The 20,711-nt window shown below is 54.6% G+C and overlaps 1 protein-coding gene across 1 annotated transcript in view; it reads right to left on the bottom strand.

Moving 5' to 3' along the window:
• Window positions 1-20,711, bottom strand: part of DECR1 (2,4-dienoyl-CoA reductase 1) — a 541,630-nt gene that overhangs the window by 416,619 nt on the left and 104,300 nt on the right. Inside the window, exon 3 of the mRNA XM_069621325.1 lies at window positions 1,417-1,474. Within this exon, the coding sequence (XP_069477426.1) occupies window positions 1,417-1,474 (58 nt within the window). The remainder of the gene's footprint in view (window positions 1-1,416; window positions 1,475-20,711) is intronic.

The following is a 20,711-nucleotide window of genomic DNA, read 5'->3' as shown; positions in this document are numbered from 1 at the left end:
TAGGCTTCAACCTATGCCTATTCCATCAAGTAAGAGCAAGAAGGGAGGGGGGGGGGAGCACTGAAGTGTCTCTAGTCCAGTCCTGGACAGCAAACTTCTGGATTTGGTACGGATGCCAGGAGGGGAGGGTGGGAGATAAGTGCGTCACATCTGCTGTCCATGTGGGTCATTGAAAAAATAAATAATGCATCCATGTCCAGAATCAGCCACACGGGCCAATAGTTTAAACATGAAATTCATTCCACAAGGGCATTAATACAGATTCAAGAACCCCAGAGTCACTTCTGGAGTTCTGCCTACTTGGCACATCAGAGCAAGCACGGGAAGAAACCCTTGCTAGTTACTTGTCTGAAATAATATAGTCACCAAGACTTGGTGGTCCTGAAAAATATCTTCCTTCCAACAAAAGTCCTTAAAAGCCAGATGTACAGCAGCATTGAAGACCCTATTATAGTGGTGAAGCCAGTTCTTAAGGGGGAACGAAGGCAGTCACACAGGATATAGACAGATCAATGATTTCGGAGGCCCAAGCAAATGGAGATACGTATTAAGAAGATCTGTGACCTTCAAAGCGGATTGGTTGAGTGCAATGGCTGGAAAATAAAAAGCAGCTCAGCAAGAAGCATCTAATCTGGTCCAGCTAAGAGAAGGGACAGAGATTTGAATTCTGGTCCATGCATAAAGAGGCGGGCCTACAGTGTCTGGGCACAGTTGGAGCAAAACAAAAAAATGATGGCTGGAAGGTTTAGAATGAATCTTAACCTTTGCCGCTGCTTTGGGCAACCCTCCAGACCATCGTTCTTTGCCATTACAAAAGGGAAAAGACCATATGCAAATCTGGCTTGGTCCCACCGCAAATGGAGCGGTCCAGGCCGAACTGCCATGACTGCACTTGTGCTTTCATTGTTTTTCCTAGATTTTGCTAGACTTGCTCTGTTCGCGGGACCGAGTAGGTGGTGAGACCCTTACTTTAAATAATGAGTTAGACATCGTTATCAGTTTTAAAACTGCTGTGAGAAGTCTTGCGAGATCTTGTATGATTTTCACGGAAGAAGAAAGTCTCCTCAATTTAGCATTCTACATTGAAAAGGTTAAGAATCTTCCTGCCTTTAAAGCCATTGGGCTCCCAAACTAATTTATTGGATGGCTCTTCATAAAATGCATTGCCACATTTATCAAGAATAGTGGAATGTTCATGCCGTCCAGTTTAAGAATCTAAAAGCTATCACCTTGAAATAATGAAATAATATAATCACCAAGGCCGTATCCCCTTTTAGATTCATAAACTGGATGGCATGAACATTCCACTATTCTTTGTAAATGTGGCAATGCATTTTATGAAGAGCATCCAATAAAATACATTAACGTGAAAATAAAGAATTTGCAAAACAGAAACACGTTATTTGGACACAGTACCTTATTTCCAGTTTCTGAAGAGATCTCTTTTGCAGTTTCTTTCAAAACGTCAATTTTCCTAGAAACAAAAAGTGTACGTTTTACTTTATAAGTTAAATTCTACAAACAATACAACATGTATTCTGTCTAGTAACACTCCCGTGTACACCGCACATAGATGCTTATTCAAATTATTATATTACAGTGTGTAAAGACAGAGTTCCAATGTTTTGGATGCACAGTGACTTAATTAGCTTCACCACTAAACAACTTCAAACATGGGTTATCTTTACAGGGTTCTGATAATGTGCTTGGATAGCAGCAACTGTTGCAATGGGGCTGGGCAGTTTTTATAAATTGCAAAATGTTTTCCGCAATCAGGGTGCAGAAACACTATCATTTTCCTCCAATTAACTCGTTAGAGGGGGACTGTTTTTGCTAATAATGATTTTAATACACGTGGTTAGGTGACCAGTTTCACTTGAATGCTCGATTTAGTATATTCACAGTAGAAAAGGTAAATAAATGACCACGCTGCAGCTACCAGATAACATTGCAGCTAAGTTTATCTGAATAATTGTACGATTATGAGTGACTATCCATAAGCAGTAGTGGCACAAGGCTGTGGTAACAACTACTGACACAGGCATGCAGTTAATGGATTTTATTAAGCAAAAATAAAACTTAAGACAATTGCATGTAAATGGCTTCAGGATATCTGTAACAAAAATTCTTGGGAAACGCAGACTTTGGAAACAGAATTATATCTGAAGAACGGCACAAAAAAGGCCTGCAGAAAGTTCCAGACAGAAAGATCAACTGCTTAGTGATATCTAGAGCTCAGTTCTTTTTTTCTGGGGACCAAAAGACATCTGCACTTCTCTTGGGATTTTAGGGATTCCTCCCATTGCCAGGTGTCTCAAAGTGCTCCCCTTTTTGGGGATCTTCTTCTCTCTCTTACTTTTTTACCCTCCCTTTCTCTTGGCTGCAGGGTCTCATCTGTCCTCAAGGGGCTCTCCTTCCACCCGCTGAAGCGCACCCCTCTTCTGGGGTCTGAGGGGCTCACTTCTTCCTCGCTGGAAACACACCAGTCTTCTGGGGTTTATGTTTCTCTACTCTCTACTCCTTAATGCAGGCGAATTGGAGCTCTTCTTTCTGGACTGTGATCCTACCCCAGTACACAATAATTTACTTGGCCTCGGGAGCCAATGTCGGTCTCCTAGCCCGTAAAGATAGCTCACGACTTGGCTGTCCTATTCGTTTCACCTGTAACCTTTGAACCACAAGTTAATGATGTCAAGGAGAGTGTCGACTAACATTAAAGCCTCGCTGCAGAACATTACCCCATCTTATCCTGGTTGTTCCCTCAGCATGGATAGGCACCATCCAAAGGCTAAACAAGCTGGGTGGGTACAACGTTCTAGGTATTACTTCCTCAGACCCAAAGAACCATTAAGGACCAAATCAAAAAAGAGGCATGCTATTTCTGACTCATTTGGGCCAGTGTACAAATGTGTACGCTGGCTCTTGTATATAACGTGCAAATCAAGCATCCATTGAAGACCCCAATCAATCGGATCAGAAATGGGCCATTTCTATTTGAGCCCTTCACTATGCTAAAACCAAGCTGGCACCAGAAAGACCACAACAAAAACAGCAATGTAACCTTATCAGTCTCTGCCATCCGCCGAACACACCAAACTCAGGAAATTAAATTGTACCTTCTGTGGGATATTTTTACCCATGCCGATGTGTCCCACTGCACCCCTTTGCCAATGGGGAAAGAAACAGCCCAAAATGGATGCGCTAACCCATGTGCGTGCAGAAAATCTGTAAAATTGCACATGGTTCATACATCAAAAAAAGGCTGCACACCCCTGCCACACACAGTCAAAGTTGGTGTAAAAAACAGAACTCATTACAGGAGAATGCCAGTGGGTGATGGTACATGTAACCTGAAGCAAGGCAACAGAAGTGGGCTGAAAACCGAAAATGCCCTTTAAAATGCAGCTTCCACAATCAATTGCAACCTTCAAAGTGCTGTTTTGGCGCAAAATTCAGTCATTTTCCAAGAGAACTATTGAAATGTAAAGTGTGTCGAAACCACAGATCTTCCAGTGCAGTCAGAAGTAACCGGGCCTCACTGACTGACAGCAGCTAAGAAATGTATTTTATGAAACAGCAGTCCAGCAACAGTTTGTTTTCAGTTACCCGGGAAAAATGTGGATGAAAGTGGCAACAAATGTGGCAACAAATGTGATTTTTGCCTGAAGACATTGCAAAATATAACTATTTTAAAGCATGCTTGTGAAGGGCTTAATTCTTTTAAACGTCCAAATCCCTTATAAACTGTGTTCAGTTTTATATGATTTAAATGAAAGACCTTAAAGTGAATTTTAAAGTTAACCAAGTGGAGTTAACTGGTTAATTCTGAATTGACAGTGCCCAGCCTGGGAAAGAGGACACCTCAGGTTGACACTCCCTTGCTACAGGAAGACTTAATGGATGCTGGAGGTTCCCGCATATTGACAACAATGAGCTCATCAGACTTTCGTCTCTGGTCCAGCCAAGGACAATGGCAGGCTGCCTACTGATCTCTACAGGGGAGCTTCCCTCTCAAGGAAGAGCACATCCCTCCCGGATCAAAGGAAGGTGACAGCTGTTGCCTGTTGAAAGGAAAGTTACAAAGGAAAAAAAACTGCCCAGAACCTTTGGTGTTTAAATACCTATTTGTGATTAAGTTTTGAAGTAACTTTGCAACATTAAGGAAGACAAATTTAAAAATCGGTAGTTGTTAATCTAATGTTATGTTCTTGCTTTGAAGACGTTAATGAACCCTGTACTACATAAGGAACCAAGGTTACAGGAAAACCCTAATTGTAGCAAAACTATTAATGCTGCAAGTCTAATATTGTATACCCATGCTCTAGCAATAATCGCCCAGATATGTACTGAATTAGAAATTATTAGGCCAAACTGTTATGATTAAAATTGATAAAATTCCACAGAATGACAAAGACAGCCCTCACAGATATGGGAATTGAATGTAAAAATAACCCATCAAATATGTAATGTATGTGTCCGATTTTATTAGCGGACATAATTTTAGAAATGTACATTTGTGCAAAAGTTAAATTGTGGGAGTTCCCAAATCCCATCATAAAGATGACAGCTCTTTTCGGATTTCCAACCAGAACAAGGCAAGTGTCTTTAACCACTCACAGCCGTGGGGGTGTGGTTTGAAATTCTGCCCATACCATAAACTTTGTGATGTCACTTGGTAGGAGAAATATAGGAACTTCACCACACATACACACTGCTTCCTGACCACATCCTGATTTCCGTGCAGCGCTTTGTTCCTGACTTCTTAATCTTTTCCTGACTTCTTCATCTTGTTGTGATTCCAGACTTCTTTGCAAAAACCAATGCCCAGCAATTTCTGAACTCTCTTCAGCTAGGCCCAAATCCAACCATCCCAAACTTAAGGGAAATAAATTCTGATCCACTTTGGCTTGCTACCATCATGCTTGCCTGCTGAAACTCGCCATCACGCTAATCTACTGTGTCAAGTGACCAGAAGGGCCAATCCAAATCCAGTTGAGGTGCCAGTCCAATTGACCAGAACCGCCCGCTGACCATCCTGCCAGAGGTGCCCTACTGCCGGTAGACCCGATCCGATGACCAGAACCCTGACAGTCCAATCTTAATTACAGTGGACCGTAAGTATCAACAAGAAGAATAGTAACCCATAGTATATTGCCTTGTCCTATCCCAAGCTCAACCCATCCTCTCTTTAACTTCAGAACTTGTTGTAGTGTCACACCAGACTGAAACCTTGCTTTGATTTCTTGTTATAGTAATCATTTCTTGAAAATCCTTTTGTCTTTTGAAATCCCAAACCCTTAATATCATCCCATGGGTAATCCGACTGAGTCCTCCAAGGCGGACACGGAGGTGCCGGGGTTTGTTTCCATGGACCAATCTGGGGCTTACTGTGTTTCAAACTGGTAACCAGCCTGAATACCCTTGTTTTGAGCATAATTGTCATTGTAAGAACTGATTTCTGTTTTCATTTTCGCGCCTATTTTTCAAAAACGCTGCTTATTAAAACTTCCATAACTTCTTCAATAGATAGAAACGCAATTTCAACTCTCAGTTAAACCTAAGATCTGTAGCTACATCCAGAACCAAAAACCGCATCACGTAACAGTGCATTTGACCCGTTTTTATTAAAAGTCGCATAGTGAAATTGTGCCGCGAATTTACATTTTAGCAAAAGTTTTACAGGTGTCTTTTCCCATCCTAAGTGTTTCTCAACTCCCATTTTGATCTAGAGTGTGTACTGTTGTTTATCTTGTAGCTCATGTGTGTTAGGACCTGTTTAGTGTTGCTCTCATAAGAATTTCTATCAATTTAAGCATTTTTGCACATTTTTCCTTGTTTCACAAAGCCATTTTCAACTGTCAGTTTAAAAAGTGTCAATTTCCAAAACCGTTTTTCTCTCTTGTTTGGGGAGGGAAGATTGCATTCCAACTCTAGACATTGTCTTTCATTCCTGAATACCTGCTGCTTACTTACGTCTGCGTAGAACTGCTCATGCATTAAGAACTTTGCAGGGGGAAATATTAACCTAAACCCTATCTTTTCACAAGCCAAAACTGTTCTTTTTCCTGTGTTTTATATTCTGCATTACTATAAGTGAATTCAATTGCTTTACTTATTTTATGAACTGTATTGTCACCGCTTGGTGATTGCTGCCCCATACATATATATATATATATATATGTATATGGGATACATTACTCACCGTAATCGTATTTCTGATGCTTGTATCTGCTTAGATTCACATGCTGTGCATAGGCCGACATCTAGTGGAAGCTGCGGAGTATTACAGTTTGTTTTTCGAAACTCGAAAATGGGCGTCGACACAGGCGTGCCAGTAATACTATCCCTAGTGTGACGTCCACTGTACCCAAGATCCCTCACGCGTCTGGGATCCTCAGATTGTATTTTTTCTGACATGAGGAAGCATGAGGAGTAGCGTGAGTACAGATAATCCAAGCAGATAGACAGAAAGGTAAGACTACAAGCAATCATGCGCCTTCTCTCGGAGGGGAGGAAGGGTGGGTCGCATGTGAATCTAAGCAGATACAAGCATCAGAAATACGATTACGGTGAGTAATGTATCCCTTCTGAGGCTTGTGGAATCTGCTTAGATCACATGCTGTGCATAGATTAGCGAGCAGTACCCGAAGAAGGAGGTGGGATGTGAGAAGGGTCATGAGCAAACAGGTGTCTTAGAACCGCTTGTCCCACTTGTGTATCTGTCTTGGAATGAGTGTCAATGCAGTAATGCTGAGTAAAAGTGTGAATAGAGCTCCAAGTAGCTGCTTTGCAAATGGTGTCGAGGGGAACATTTGCAATGAAAGCCAGAGTGGCACCAATGCCTCTAGTAGAATGGGCCCTTGGCGTAAAAGGCAGAGTTTTTCCAGAAAGAGAGTAACACAGCTGTATACAGTTGATAATCCACTTCGAGATCGCGCCTTTAGAGACGCGATCCCCCTCTCTGCCTGTAGCTACGGAGACAAACAGTTGATCTGTTTTTCTTAGCGGTCTGGTCTTATTTACATAGTAGAGGACTGCCCTACGCACATCAAGGGTGTGTAGTTTCACCTCAGCCGAGCTTTGCGGGTTCTGGAAGAAAGCCGGAAGCTCGATGGACTGGTTTACATGGAATTTAGATATGAATTTAGGTGAGAACCTAGGGTGTGTGCGTAAAACCAGTTTGTCTTTGTGGATAATAAAGAAAGGATCCTGCACTGACAGAGCCTGAATTTCACTGACCTTTCTTATGGAGGTAATGGCTACTAAGAAGGCCGTTTTATAAGTCAGGTGTTTGAGACTACTTTTATGCATGGGTTCGAAAGGGGGGCCCATGAGCTTAGCTAGCACCACATTGAGGTCCCATCCTGGCGGTGGGTTCGAAATAGGAGGGTGAAGTCTCTTTACTCCTTCCATGCAGGCTTTAACTACTGGTACTTTCCACCACGATACTTTGTTATGGGATGTGGTGTAAGCCGAGAGGTCTGCCAGGTGTACTTTCAGAGAGTTAAAAACCAACCCTGCGTCCAGCAGGTGGAGCATGTATGTTACCACGTTGGAAGGAGTGCAATCAACTGGGTTGATTTGTTTATTCTGGCACCAAATAACAAATCTTTTCCACTTGGTAAAGTAACAGTGCCTTGTGTTTGGTTTCCTGGATTCTTTTAGGATGTCCATACACCTCTGTGGTAAATTGAGATGCCCAAACTCTATGACCTCAGGAGCCATGCTGCCAGGTTCATTGAGTTGGGTTCCTGGTGCACTGTTAGACCTTGTTGCTGGGACAGTAGGTTGTACCAGGCTGGGAGTTTGATGGGCTCGCACAGCGCCATCCTGCGTAGGTGTGGAAACCATGGTTGTCTCGCCCACATGGGAGCAACTAGGATAAGCGTCATCGATTCCTTGTTCATCTTGTACACCACCTTTCTGATGAGAGGAGTTGGTGGAAAAGCGTACGCAAACATCCCTGACCAGTTCATCCACAGGGCGTTCCCTTGGGAGTCTGGCTGGGGGAACCTGGATGCAAATCCTGGGCATTGTTTGTTTTCGCTTGTGGCGAATAGGTCTATAGTGGGGAAACCCCACTGAGAGAAGAGATCTTCTACGATCTCTCTGTGAAGGACCCATTCGTGTTCTTCTGGAAGGGAGTCTCTGCTTAGGGCATCCGCTAGGGAATTGAGCTCCCCTGGAACATGTTGTGCTGATAGGAAGATGTTCCGTCTGAGTGCCCATATCCAGATTTTCTGGGCAAGCTTGGACAGATTTGGCGAACGAGTCCCTCCTTGTTTGTTCAGATAGAACATGGCTGTCGTGCTGTCCGTCCGGATCTGCACCGACAAGTTTAGTAGATGGGGCTCGAACGCCCGAAGCGCTCGGAATACTGCCAGAAGCTCTAGCAGGTTGATGTGGTTCTTGGCTACTGAGTGAGACCAGAGACCCTGAGCTGTGTGGTGGAGATGGTGAGCTCCCCACCCAGTCAGGCAAGCATCTGTAGTTACCACTGCTTGTACTTCGGGATCGTAAAAGGGTTTTCCCCTTGCGAGATTCTCTTTTGTCCACCAGTGTAAGCTCTGTACGAGTGTTGGCGAAACGACCACTAGATCGTCCCACTGACCACTTGCCTGAGACCACTGTTTCGCCAACCATTCCTGCATGGGACGCATGCGCAGACGCGCGTGGGGGACCAGGTAAATGCATGACGCCATCATGCCCAGTAACCGCATTGCTTTGCGTACCGTTATTTGTTGACCTGACTGATAATGTGGAATTTGCAGTAGCATATTCCGAATTCTCTCTTCCGAGAGGAAGGTCAACCCTTTCTGAGTATCTAGGATTGCTCCTAGGAACTGTTTTGAGGTGCTTGGCACCAGACTTGACTTCTTCTCGTTGATAGAGAAGCCTAACTCGTGGAGGAGGTCGATAGTCCTCTGAATGTTTGACATGCAAATTCTTGGGGTTTCCCCCGTTATGAGCCAGTCGTCCAGATAAGGGTACACTGGGATTGCCTCCCTGCGTAGGTGTGCAGCTGCCACCGCCAGTACCTTGGTGAATACCCTTGGTGCTGAAGCTATCCCGAAGGGCAGTACCTTGAATTGGTAGTGGCGACTGTCCACTTTGAAGCGCAAGTATTTTTTGTGCGCCGGGAGCATGGAAATATGAAAATAAGCATCTTTCATATCCAAGGTTGCCATGTAGTCCCCTCTTTTTAGGAGGGGGATTACCTCTTGTAGGGTGGTCATACGGAATTTTTGGGGCTTGACATACTTGTTGGCAGGCCGTGGGTCCAATACTGGGCGCATTGTCAAATCTTTCTTTGGCACAAGGAAGTAAGTTGAATAGATACCCTTGTTTACCTGGTGTCCTGGGACGAGTTCTATCGCGTCCTTTTCTAGCAGAATGGCGATCTCCTCGAGAAGGATCTTCTGATGTTCTAAGGAGTGTATTCTTTGTCGTGGAGGGTGGTTCCGGGGACGCTGCAGTAATTCTATACAATATCCTGTGGACAGTGTTGACAGCACCCATCTGTCTGAGGTGATCCCTTCCCAAGCCTGGGTGAAGTTGGAAATGCGTCCCCCTACTGGGGTTGCGTGAGAAGGGACCCTGAACTGAGCGTCACTGCTTTGGCGGAGGCGTGCCACCTCCCTTGTTGGGGCTGCCTCTGCCTCTTCCACGACCTCTCTTGTTACCTTTGCTGTAACTCTGGGTAGACTGCTGGTTGTTGTTCCATTGTGTACCCTGTCCTTGGGCATAGTTGCCTCTTTGTGAATTTTGGCCGCGTGGGCGACGAAAATTACTGTTCCCCCTCTGGTTCGGGGGTTTGTTGGTAAGCTGGCCAAGGGATTTGAGAGTCTCGTACTCGTCCTTGGCATTTTTAAGTGCGTCTTCGACCGCTTTCCCAAACAATAGATCTGGTTCCACCGGCTTGTCTATTAATGAAGCCTGTGTTTCTGTTTTGAACCCCGACTGCCGTAACCACGCATGTCTCTTGATAACAGTTCCTTCTGCTATCAATCTTCCTGCGTTGTCTGCAGCGTCGAAAGTTGCTTTTAATATGCAACCAGACACGGCTCTCCCTTCTGCCGAGATCCGAGCCAACTGGCCCTTTAACGGTTCAGGAGCAGAGGCTATGAGCGCCGCGACCTCTTCCCATTGATGGCAGTTGTAACTTGCCAACAGGGTGGTGGAGTTTGCAATCCTTGCTTGGTAGGCGGACGTTGAGGCTACCTTCCTGCCAAACCCGTACAGTCTTTTGCTCTCCTTGTCGGGAGGAGCTTCTGACGACGATAAGGGTGTCCCAGCCCTCTTCCGAGTGTTGGTAACCACTAGGGAGTCTGGTTTAAGATGACCTCTTATATAAAGAGGGTCAGACTGGGCTGCCCGAAAAAGTTTTTCGACTCTGGGGTTGACGGCTCTGGTGAGGTTAGGATTCACCAGGGATGGATCTATTCTACGTTGGATGGATTTAAGGATAGGGATGGTCTGAGCGACCGGCCTCCTCTCTCCCACCAACTCTTCTGCGAAGTCCCTTTCCTCCTGTACACCGTGGGTGTCGATGTGAAAATGTTCTGCTGCGCGAGCAAGAACTTCATTAAGGAGGGGTTGGTTATCAACTGGCGAGTCGGTAACTGGGGCTTCGCTCTCTACCGGGGAATCTACTCTGTAAATTTCCTGCTCATCTTCTACCTCCTCCAGGTCCTCATCCTCCGCATAGTATTCAGACCCGGTTCGTTCCTCCATAATTGAAAACTCCTGGTCCCCTTCAGGGAAAGGTTGTCCTTGGTATCTGGGGTGTGGAGTAGAGTATGGAGTAGAGTAAGGCTGCACCTCGAAGGGGTCAGGTCTTTCGACCCGGGCCTTTTTACTTAGGGGGATAGGATCAGAGGAGCCTGAGGGTGTGGCCCCTTGAGGGTCATACGAAAGGAAATGTTCAGGGTTTTTGTCATAAAAATCCGCTAAGGAAGACATCCTTGACATGACCCTGTCTATGTCCTCACTGGACCATTCTTTGGAACAGGGTATGACTTTAGTAGGCAACTTAGAGGACTTATCAAGGGTACCCTTGCTGGATGTTGATGTCCCAGTAGATTTATGTTTATCTGTCTGCTTGGGGTGGAAGGATGGTCTTACAGGAGTGGAAGGCTGAGCTTTCCGCTGTTTCCCTCCCTCCCCGTGCGTGGAAAAATGTTTTCCCTGCCCCTTGGAGGCCCCAGAGACTTTCGACGCCTGGCGCCGAGGGTCGGGAGAGGTATCTTGTTTCGAGCGTGGGGCCTCGCTGGTGTTAACTGCGCTCTCGGTCTCTTGGAGCGCGGCCTGGGGGTGGAAGTCGTCTTCCTCTTCCGACGATCGAACTTCCGTTAATCTAGGGAGCGAGGCACTCTTGGCAAGAGTGGATGATTGCCTTGCGTCATGAGGCGATCTCGATCGAGAGCGCCCAGAGGACACCGAGTCGGACCGTTCTATCCGTGCCTCTTTCCGATAAGTCGACGTCGTCGAGGTTCGGTTGGACTTAGTGTGCTTAGTGTGTGTAGGTGTAGCGCTTGCGTCGCCGGGGGTCTTCCCCATGGCCGCCCTGCCGGACAACCTTCCGAGGTCGGGGACCTGCGCTTGGCAGTCTTTCGACGCCGTAATGCCCTCGCCGTCCGAAAGTACGGCGTCGCTGCCATCGCTGAAGGCGCCCTCCGCTGCCATGGCTGCCTGCCTGGCGTGGTGGGCCCAACGCTTTGTCGAACGGTCCTTAAGTGTTTTAGGTTTAAACCTACTACACGCTCTGCAGTTCGCTTCGGGGTGGTCCCTCGGCAAGCAGAGATTGCACGTGGCGTGCCTGTCGACCCAAGGGTATTTGCGGTTGCACTTGGGGCAGAATTGGAAAGGGGTACCCTCCATACGCAAAACCCAAAAGAAGTGGGAACCTCAAACAATCACTGGTACCTTGAGGTAAGAACATATAATAATACACGAAAGGTGGCACCAGGAGGGGAGAAGACTCCAAAAAGGAGGGCGAATAGATGCAAATTCAAATAATCATTTTCATTTTATTTTGAATTATATAATACATAGTACTTAGAAAATATTTATTTTACTAATCATACATTCAAACACATTCATTCGAAGTTATTTGCACATCTAAAATTTATATAAATGTAATAAAGTGCCATAAAAAGGATAATTCATTTGGACCAGGAGCAGCGGCAGCGGCTTGGTCCCGAAAGCGTGCTTTTGCAAATTTGGTGAAAATCCGTCTAGTAGTTTTTTTTAAATGACCAAAAAGTAGGTCAGAAAAAATTAGTGATATCTGTGTTCGCTTCGCGGACACACTTCCCTGTTCGCTCCACGGACAGGACGGTGATTGGGCAAGCAGTTTGCGTGATGTCCGTGGACATCTGACGTGCTTTTCTATTGGCTGCAGTGAAGTGTGCAGTGCGTCTATTTTCAGAGACGCCCGCCATCTTTGTTTATCGGAGCGGGATCTGCTGCCTGCACAGCGTAGATGTGGGCTACGTCGGCCACAAAAAGGCAGTGAGGCACAGGCCCTCGTGTCTCTCTCTTGTTCCCCCCACCCCCTTCTCATGGCCCGTGTCTCCCATGTCCCCCCCTCGCTGATTCTCTGTGTGTTCCTCCCACCCCCGCTCATGCTCCGTTTCTCTTTCCCATTCCCCCCGCTCATGTCCCGTGTCTCCCTCCTTCCCCCCATCGCCAACTCATGCCCCGTGTGTCTCTCCCCTTCCCCCCCACGCCCCGCTCATGCCCCGTGTCTCTCCCCTTCCCCCCACTCATGCCCCGTGTGTCTCTCCCCTCCCCCCCACCCCCCGCTCATGCCCCGTGTGTCTCTCCCCTTTCCCCCCACCCCCGTTCATGCCCCGTGTGTCTCTCCCCTTCCCCCCACCCCCCACTCATACCCTGTGTGTCTCTCCCATCCCCCCACCCCCCGCTCATGCCCCATGTGTCTCTCCCCTTCCCCCCCACCCCCCACTCATGCCCCGTGTCTCTCTCCCCTTCCCCCCCCGCCCCCCGCTCATGCCCCGTGTCTCCCTACTGTTCCCCCCACCCCCTACTCATGCCCCGTGTCTCTCTCCCCTTCCCCCCACCCCCGCTCATGCCCCATGTGTCTATCCCCTTCCCCTCCACCCACCCGCACATGCCCCGTGTCTCTCTCCCCTTCCCCCCACCCCCCGCTCATGCCCCGTGAATCTCTCCCCTTCCCCCCACCCCCCGCTCATGCCCCGTGTCTCTCTCCCCTTCCCCCCCGCCCCCCGCTCATGCCCCGTGTCTCCCTACTGTTCCCCCCCACCCCCTGCTCACGCCCCGTGTCTCTCTCCCCTTCCCCCCACCCCCCGCTCATGCCCCATGTGTCTATCCCCTTCCCCCACCCACCCACACATGCCCCGTGTCTCTCTCCCCTTCGCCCCACCCCGCTCATGCCCCGTGAATCTCTCCCCTTCCCCCCATCCCCCCGCTCATGCCCCGTGTCTCTCTCCCCTTCCCCCCACCCCCTGCTCATGCCCCGTGTCTCCCTCCTTTCCCCCCACCCAAACCCCCCACCCCCCTGCTCATGCCCCGTGTGTCTCTCCCCTTCCCCCCACCCAAACCCCCCCACCCCCCTGCTCATGCCCCGTGTGTCTCTCCCCTTCCCCCCACCCCCGCTCATGCCCCGTGTGTCTCTCCCCTTTCCCCCTCCCCCCGCTCATGCCCTGTGTCTCCCTACTGTTCCCCCCCACCCCCCGCTCACGCCCAGTTTGTCTCTCCCCTTCACCCCACCCCCCCGCTCATGCCCCGTGTCTCCCTACTGTTACCCCACCCCCCGCTCATGCCCCGTGTCTCTCTCCACTTCCCCCCCACCCCCCGCTCATGCCCCGTGTCTCCCCTGTGTTACCCCCCACCCCCCGCTCATGCCCCGTCTCGCATGTGTTACCCCCCACCCCCAGCTCATGCCCTGTGTCTCCCTTGTGTTACCCCCCACCCCCCGCTCATGCCCCATGTCTCCCTCCGTTTCCCCCCGCTCATGCCCTGTGTGTCTCTCACCTTCCCCCCACCCCCCGCTCATGCCCCGTGTGTCTCTCCCATTCCCCCCCACCCCCGCTCATACCCGTGTCTCTCTCCCTTTCCCCCCTCACCCCCCGCTCATGCCCCGTGTCTCTCTCCCCTTTCCCCCACCCCCACCCCCCGCTCATGCCCGTGTCTCTCTCCCTTTCCCCCCCAACCCCTCGCTCATGCCCAGTGTCGCTCCCCCTTCCCCCAACCCCCTGCTCATACCCTGTGTCTCTCTCACACTTCCCCCCACCCCCCGCGTCTCTCTCCCCTTCCCCCCACCCCCCGCTCATGCCCCGTGTCTCTCTCCCCTTCCGCCCTACCCCCAACCCCCGCTCATGCCCCGTGTCTCTCTCCCCTTCCCCCCACTCCCCGCTCATTCCGTGTCTCTCTCCCCTTCCCCCACCCCCGCTCATGCCCCGTGTCTCTCTCCCCTTCCCCCCCAACCCCCCGCTCATGCCCAGTGTATCTCTCCCCTTCCCCCCCACTGCCACCCCCGCTCATGCCCGTGTCTCTCTCCCCTTCCCCCCACCCCCCGCTCATGCCCCGTGTCTCTCTCTCCCCTTCCCCCCAGCCCCCGCTCATGCCCCGTGTCTCTCTCCCCTTCCCTCCACCCCCCGCTCATGCCCCGTGTCTCTCTCCCCTTCCTCCCACCCCTGCCCCGTGTCTCTCTCCCCTTCCCCCCACCCCCCGCTCATGCCCCGTGTCTCTCTCCCCTTCCCTCCACCCCCCGCTCATGCCCCGTGTCTCTCTCCCCTTCCCCCCACCCCCTGCCCCGTGTCTCTCTCCCCTTCCCCCACCCCCCGCTCCTGCGCCGTCTCCCCTTCCCCCCACCCCCCGCTCAAGCCCCGTGTCTCACTCCCCTTCTCCCCCACCCCTGCTCATGCCCCGTGTGTCTCTCCCCTTCCCCCCACCCCCGCTCAATCCCCTTGTGTGTCTCCCCTGTGTTACCCCCCACCCCCCGCTCATGCCCCGTCTCGCATGTGTTACCCCCCACCCCCAGCTCATGCCCTGTGTCTCCCTTGTGTTACCCCCCACCCCCCGCTCATGCCCCATGTCTCCCTCCGTTTCCCCCCGCTCATGCCCTGTGTGTCTCTCACCTTCCCCCCACCCCCCGCTCATGCCCCGTGTGTCTCTCCCATTCCCCCCCACCCCCGCTCATACCCGTGTCTCTCTCCCTTTCCCCCCTCACCCCCCGCTCATGCCCCGTGTCTCTCTCCCCTTTCCCCCACCCCCACCCCCCGCTCATGCCCGTGTCTCTCTCCCTTTCCCCCCCAACCCCTCGCTCATGCCCAGTGTCGCTCCCCCTTCCCCCAACCCCCTGCTCATACCCTGTGTCTCTCTCACACTTCCCCCCACCCCCCGCTCATGCCCTGTGTCTCTCTCCCCTTCCCCCCACCCCCCGCTCATGCCCCGTGTCTCTCTCCCCTTCCGCCCTACCCCCAACCCCCGCTCATGCCCCGTGTCTCTCTCCCCTTCCCCCCACTCCCCGCTCATTCCGTGTCTCTCTCCCCTTCCCCCACCCCCGCTCATGCCCCGTGTCTCTCTCCCCTTCCCCCCCAACCCCCCGCTCATGCCCAGTGTATCTCTCCCCTTCCCCCCCACTGCCACCCCCGCTCATGCCCGTGTCTCTCTCCCCTTCCCCCCACCCCCGCTCATGCCCCGTGTCTCTCTCCCCTTCCCCCCAGCCCCCGCTCATGCCCCGTGTCTCTCTCCCCTTCCCTCCACCCCCCGCTCATGCCCCGTGTCTCTCTCCCCTTCCTCCCACCCCTGCCCCGTGTCTCTCTCCCCTTCCCCCCACCCCCCGCTCATGCCCCGTGTCTCTCTCCCCTTCCCTCCACCCCCCGCTCATGCCCCGTGTCTCTCTCCCCTTCCCCCCACCCCCTGCCCCGTGTCTCTCTCCCCTTCCCCCACCCCCCGCTCCTGCGCCGTCTCCCCTTCCCCCCACCCCCCGCTCATGCCCCGTGTCTCACTCCCCTTCTCCCCCACCCCTGCTCATGCCCCGTGTGTCTCTCCCCTTCCCCCCACCCCCGCTCAATCCCCTTGTGTGTCTCCCCTTCCCCCCACTCATGCTTGTGACTCTCCCCTTCCCCCCCACCCCCTGCTCATGCGCGTGTCTCTCTCCCCACCCCCCGCTCATGCCCCGTGTCTCTCTCCCCTTCCCCCACACCCGCTCATGCCCCGTGTCTCTCTCCCCTTCCCCCACCCCCGCTCATGCCCCGTGTCTCTCTCCCCTTCCCCCCACTCCCCGCTCATGCCCCGTGTCTCTCTCCCCTTCCCCCCACCCCTGCTCATGCCCTGTATTTCTCTCCCCTTCCCCCCCACCCCCCGCTCATGCCCCGTATGTCTCCCTCCTGTCCCCCCACCCCCCGCTCATGCCCCGTGTGTCTCTCCCCTTCCCCCCACCCCCGCACATGCCCCGTGTCTCTCCCCTTCCCCCACCCCCCGCACATGCCCTGTGCGTCTCTCCCCTTCCCCCCACCCCCCGCACATGCCCCGTGCGTCTCTCCCCTTCCCCTCCACCCCCCCGCTCATGCCCCGTGTGGCTCTCCCCTTCCTCCCAGCCCCCCACCCCCCGCTCATGCCCCGTGTCTCTCTACTGTTCCCCCCACCCCACGCTCATGCCCCGTGTGTCTCCCCTGTTCCCCCCCACCCCCCGCTCATGCCCCGTGTGCCCTGTTCCCTCCATCCCCCGCTCATGCCCCGTGCCTCCCTTGTGTTACCCCCATCCCCAACTCATGCCCCGTGTCTCCCTTGTTTTACCCCCAGCTCATGTTCCGTGTCTCCCTTGTTACCCCCCATCCCCTGCTCATGCCCCGTGTCTCCCTTGTGTTACGCCCCACCCCCGCTCATGCCCCGTGTCTCCCTCATGTTACCCCCCCACCCCCGCTCATGCCCCGTGTCCCTCTACTATTCCCCCCACCCCCGCTCATGCCCCGTGTCTCCCCTGTCCCCCCCACCCCCCGCTCATGCCACATGTCTCCCCTGTTCCCCCCCACCCCCCCGCTCATGCCCCGTGTGTCCTGTTGCCCCCCCATCCTCCGGTCATGTCCCGTGTCTCCCTCCTGTACCCTCACCCCCCCACACCCCCACTCATGCCCCGTGTTTCCCTCCTGTCTCATGCCTCGTGTTTCCCGCACCCCCCCTCATGCCCCGTGTTACCCCTCCACCCCCGCTCATGCCCCGTGTCTCCCTCGTCTCCCTCGTGTTATCCCCCACCCCCACTCATGCCCCGTGTCTCCCTCGTGTACCCCCATACCCTGCTCATGACCCGTGTCTCCTGTTGCCCCCAACCCCCGATCATTCCCCGTGTCTCCCTCGTGTTCCCCTCACCCCCGCTCATGCCTCGTGTTTCCCTCGTGTTATCCCCACCCCAGCTCATGCCTCGTGTTTCCCTCGTGTTATCCCCACCCCAGCTCATGTTCCGTGTCTCCCTACTGTTCCCCCCACCCCCTGCTCATGCCCTGTGTCTCTCTCCACTTCCACCCCACCCCCCGCTCATGACCTGTCTCCCCTGTGTTACCCCCCACCACCCCCTCATGCCCCCTGTCTCGCTTGTGTTACCCCCACCCCCAGCTCATGCCCCGTGTCTCCCTTGTGTTACCCGCCCCACCCCCCGCTCATGCCCTGTGCCTCCCTTGTGTTACCCCCCACCCCCGCTCATGGCCCGTGTCTCCCCATGTTACCCCCCACCTCCCACTCATGCCCTGTGTCTCCCTTGTTACCCCCCCACCCATGCCCTGTGTCTCCCCTGTTACCCCCCACCCCCGCTCATGCCCCATGTCTCCCTTTTGTTACCCCCCACCCCCGCTCATGCCCCGTGTCTCTCCCCTTCCCCCCCACCTCATGCTCCGTGTCTCCCTCCTTTCCCCCCGCTCATGCCCAGTGTGTCTCTCCCTTTCCCCCCCACCCCCACCCCCGCTCATGCCTGTGTCTCTCTCCCTTTCCACCCCACCCCCCGCTCATGCCCCGTGTCTCTCTCCCCTTCCCCCACCCCCCGCTCATGCCCCGTGTTACCTCCCCACCCCCGCTCATGCCCCGTGTCTCCCTCGTGTTACCCCCACCCCCGCTCATGCCCAGTGTCTCCCTCGTGTTACCCCCACCCCCGCTCATGCCCAGTGTCTCCCTCGTGTTCCCCCCCACCCCCACTCATGCCTCGTGTTTCCCTCGTGTTACCCCCCCACCCCCTCCCGCTCATGCCCCGTGTCCCCCTCGTGTTCCCCCCACCACCCGCTCATGCCCTGCGTCTCTCTCCTTTCCCCCCACCCCCCGCTCATGCCCCGTGTGTGCGCCCTGTTCCCCCATCCCCGCTCTTGCCCCATGTGCCCTGTTCCACCCACCCCCGCTCATGCCCCGTGTCTCCCTCGTGTACCCCCTCACCCCCCGCTCATGCCCCGTGTGTCTCCTGTTGCCTCCACCCCCGATCATGCCCCGTGTCTCCCTTGTGTTCCCCCCACCCCCCGATCATGCCCCGTGTCTCCGTCGTGTACCCCCTCACCCCCGCTCATGCCCCGTGTCTCCATCGTATACCCCCTCACCCCCCGCTCATGCCCCGTGTCTCCCTCGTGTTAACCCCACCCCCTGCTCATGCCCCGTGTCTCCCTCGTGTTACCCCCCACCCCCTGCTCATGCCCCGTGTCTCCCTCGTGTTACCCCCCACCCCCTGCTCATGCCCCGTGTCTCCCTCATGTTCCCCCCACCCCCGCTCATGTCCCTTATCTCTCTCCTTTCCCCCCCCACCCCCGCTCATGCCCCGTGTGTGCCCTATTCCCCCACCCCCTCATGCCCCGAGTGTGCCCTGTTCCCCCCACCCCCCGTGTATGCCCTGTTCCCCCACCCCCCGCTCATGCCCCGTGTCTCCCCTGTTTCCCCCCACCCCCCGCTCATGCCCTGTGTCTCCCTCGTGTTCCTCCCCACCCCCCACTCCTGCCCCGTGTCTCCCACGTGTTCCTCCGCACCCCCCGCTCATGCCCCATGTCTCCCCTGTTTCCCCCCACCCGCTGCTCATGCCCTGTGTCTCTCTCGTGTTCCCCCCACCCCCGCTCATGCCCCGTGTTTCCTTCCTTTTCCCCCCCACCCCCCGCTCATGCCCCGTGTCTCCCTCGTGTTCCTCCCCACCCCCCACTCCTGCCCCGTGTCTCCCTCGTGTTCCTCCCCAACCCCCGCTCATACCCAGTTTCTCCCACGTGTTCCTCCGCACCCCCCGCTCATGCCCCATGTCTCCCCTGTTTCCCCCCACCCGCTGCTCATGCCCTGTGTCTCTCTCGTGTTCCCCTCACCCCCGCTCATGCCTCGTGTTTCCCTCGTGTTACCCCCACCCCCGCTCATGCCCTGTGTCTCTCTCCACTTCCACCCCACCCCCCGCTCATGCCCCATGTCTCCCCTGTTCCCCCCACCCCCCGCTCATGACCTGTCTCCCCTGTGTTACCCCCCACCACCCCCTCATGCCCCCTGTCTCGCTTGTGTTACCCCCACCCCCAGCTCATGCCCCGTGTCTCCCTTGTGTTACCCGCCCCACCCCCCGCTCATGCCCTGTGCCTCCCTTGTGTTACCCCCCACCCCCGCTCATGGCCCGTGTCTCCCCATGTTACCCCCCACCCCCCACTCATTCCCTGTGTCTCCCTTGTTACCCCCCCACCCATGCCCTGTGTCCCCCTGTTACCCCTCACCCCCGCTCATGCCCCATGTCTCCCTTTTGTTACCCCCCACCCCCGCTCATGCCCGTGTCTCTCCCATTCCCCCCCACCCCCGGCTCATGCTCCGTGTGTCCCTCCTTTCCCCCCGCTCATGCCCAGTGTGTCTCTCCCTTTCCCCCCCACCCCCGCTCATGCCTGTGTCTCTCTCCCTTTCAACCCCACCCCCCGCTCATGCCCCGTGTCTCTCTCCCCTTCGCCCCACCCCCCGCTCATGCCCCGTGTTACCCCCCCACCCCGCTCATGCCCCGTGTCTCCCTCGTGTTACCCCCACCCCCGCTCATGCCCAGTGTCTCCCTCGTGTTCCCCCCACCCCCGCTCATGCCTCGTGTTTCCCTCGTGTTACCCCCCCACCCCCTCCCGCTCATGCCCCGTGTCCCCCTCGTGTTCCCCCCACCACCCGCTCATGCCCCGCGTCTCTCTCCTTTCCCCCCACCCCCCGCTCATGCCCCGTGTGTGCGCCCTGTTCCCCCATCCCCGCTCATGCCCCATGTGCCCTGTTCCCCCCACCCTCGCTCATGCCCCGTGTCTCCCTTGTGTTCCCCCCAACCCCCGCTCATGCCCAGTGTCTCCCTCGTGTACCCCCCCACCCCACGCTCATGCCCCGTGTGTCTCCTGTTGCCTCCACCCCCGATCATGCCCCGTGTCTCCCTTGTGTTCCCCCCACCCCCCGATCATGCCCCGTGTCTCCATCGTGTACCCCCTCACCCCCGCTCATGCCCCGTGTCTCCATCGTGTACCCCCTCACCCCCCGCTCATGCCCCGTGTCTCCCTCGTGTTACCCCCACCCCCTGCTCATGCCCCGTGTCTTCCTCGTGTTCCCCCCACCCCCGCTCATGTCCCTTATCTCTCTCCTTTCCCCCCCACCCCCGCTCATGCCCCGTGTGTGCCCTATTCCCCCACCCCCTCATGCCCCGTGTGTGCCCTGTTCCCCCCACCCCCCGTGTATGCCCTGTTCCCCCACCCCCCGCTCATGCCCCGTGTCTCCCCTGTTTC

Source organism: Ambystoma mexicanum, chromosome 5q (genome assembly GCF_040938575.1).
Source record: "Ambystoma mexicanum isolate Mex_15411 chromosome 5q, UKY_AmexF1_1, whole genome shotgun sequence".
Taxonomy (NCBI): Eukaryota; Metazoa; Chordata; class Amphibia; order Caudata; family Ambystomatidae; genus Ambystoma; species Ambystoma mexicanum.
Note: the sequence above shows the minus strand (reverse complement) of the source record. Positions and strands in the feature narration are given on the sequence as shown.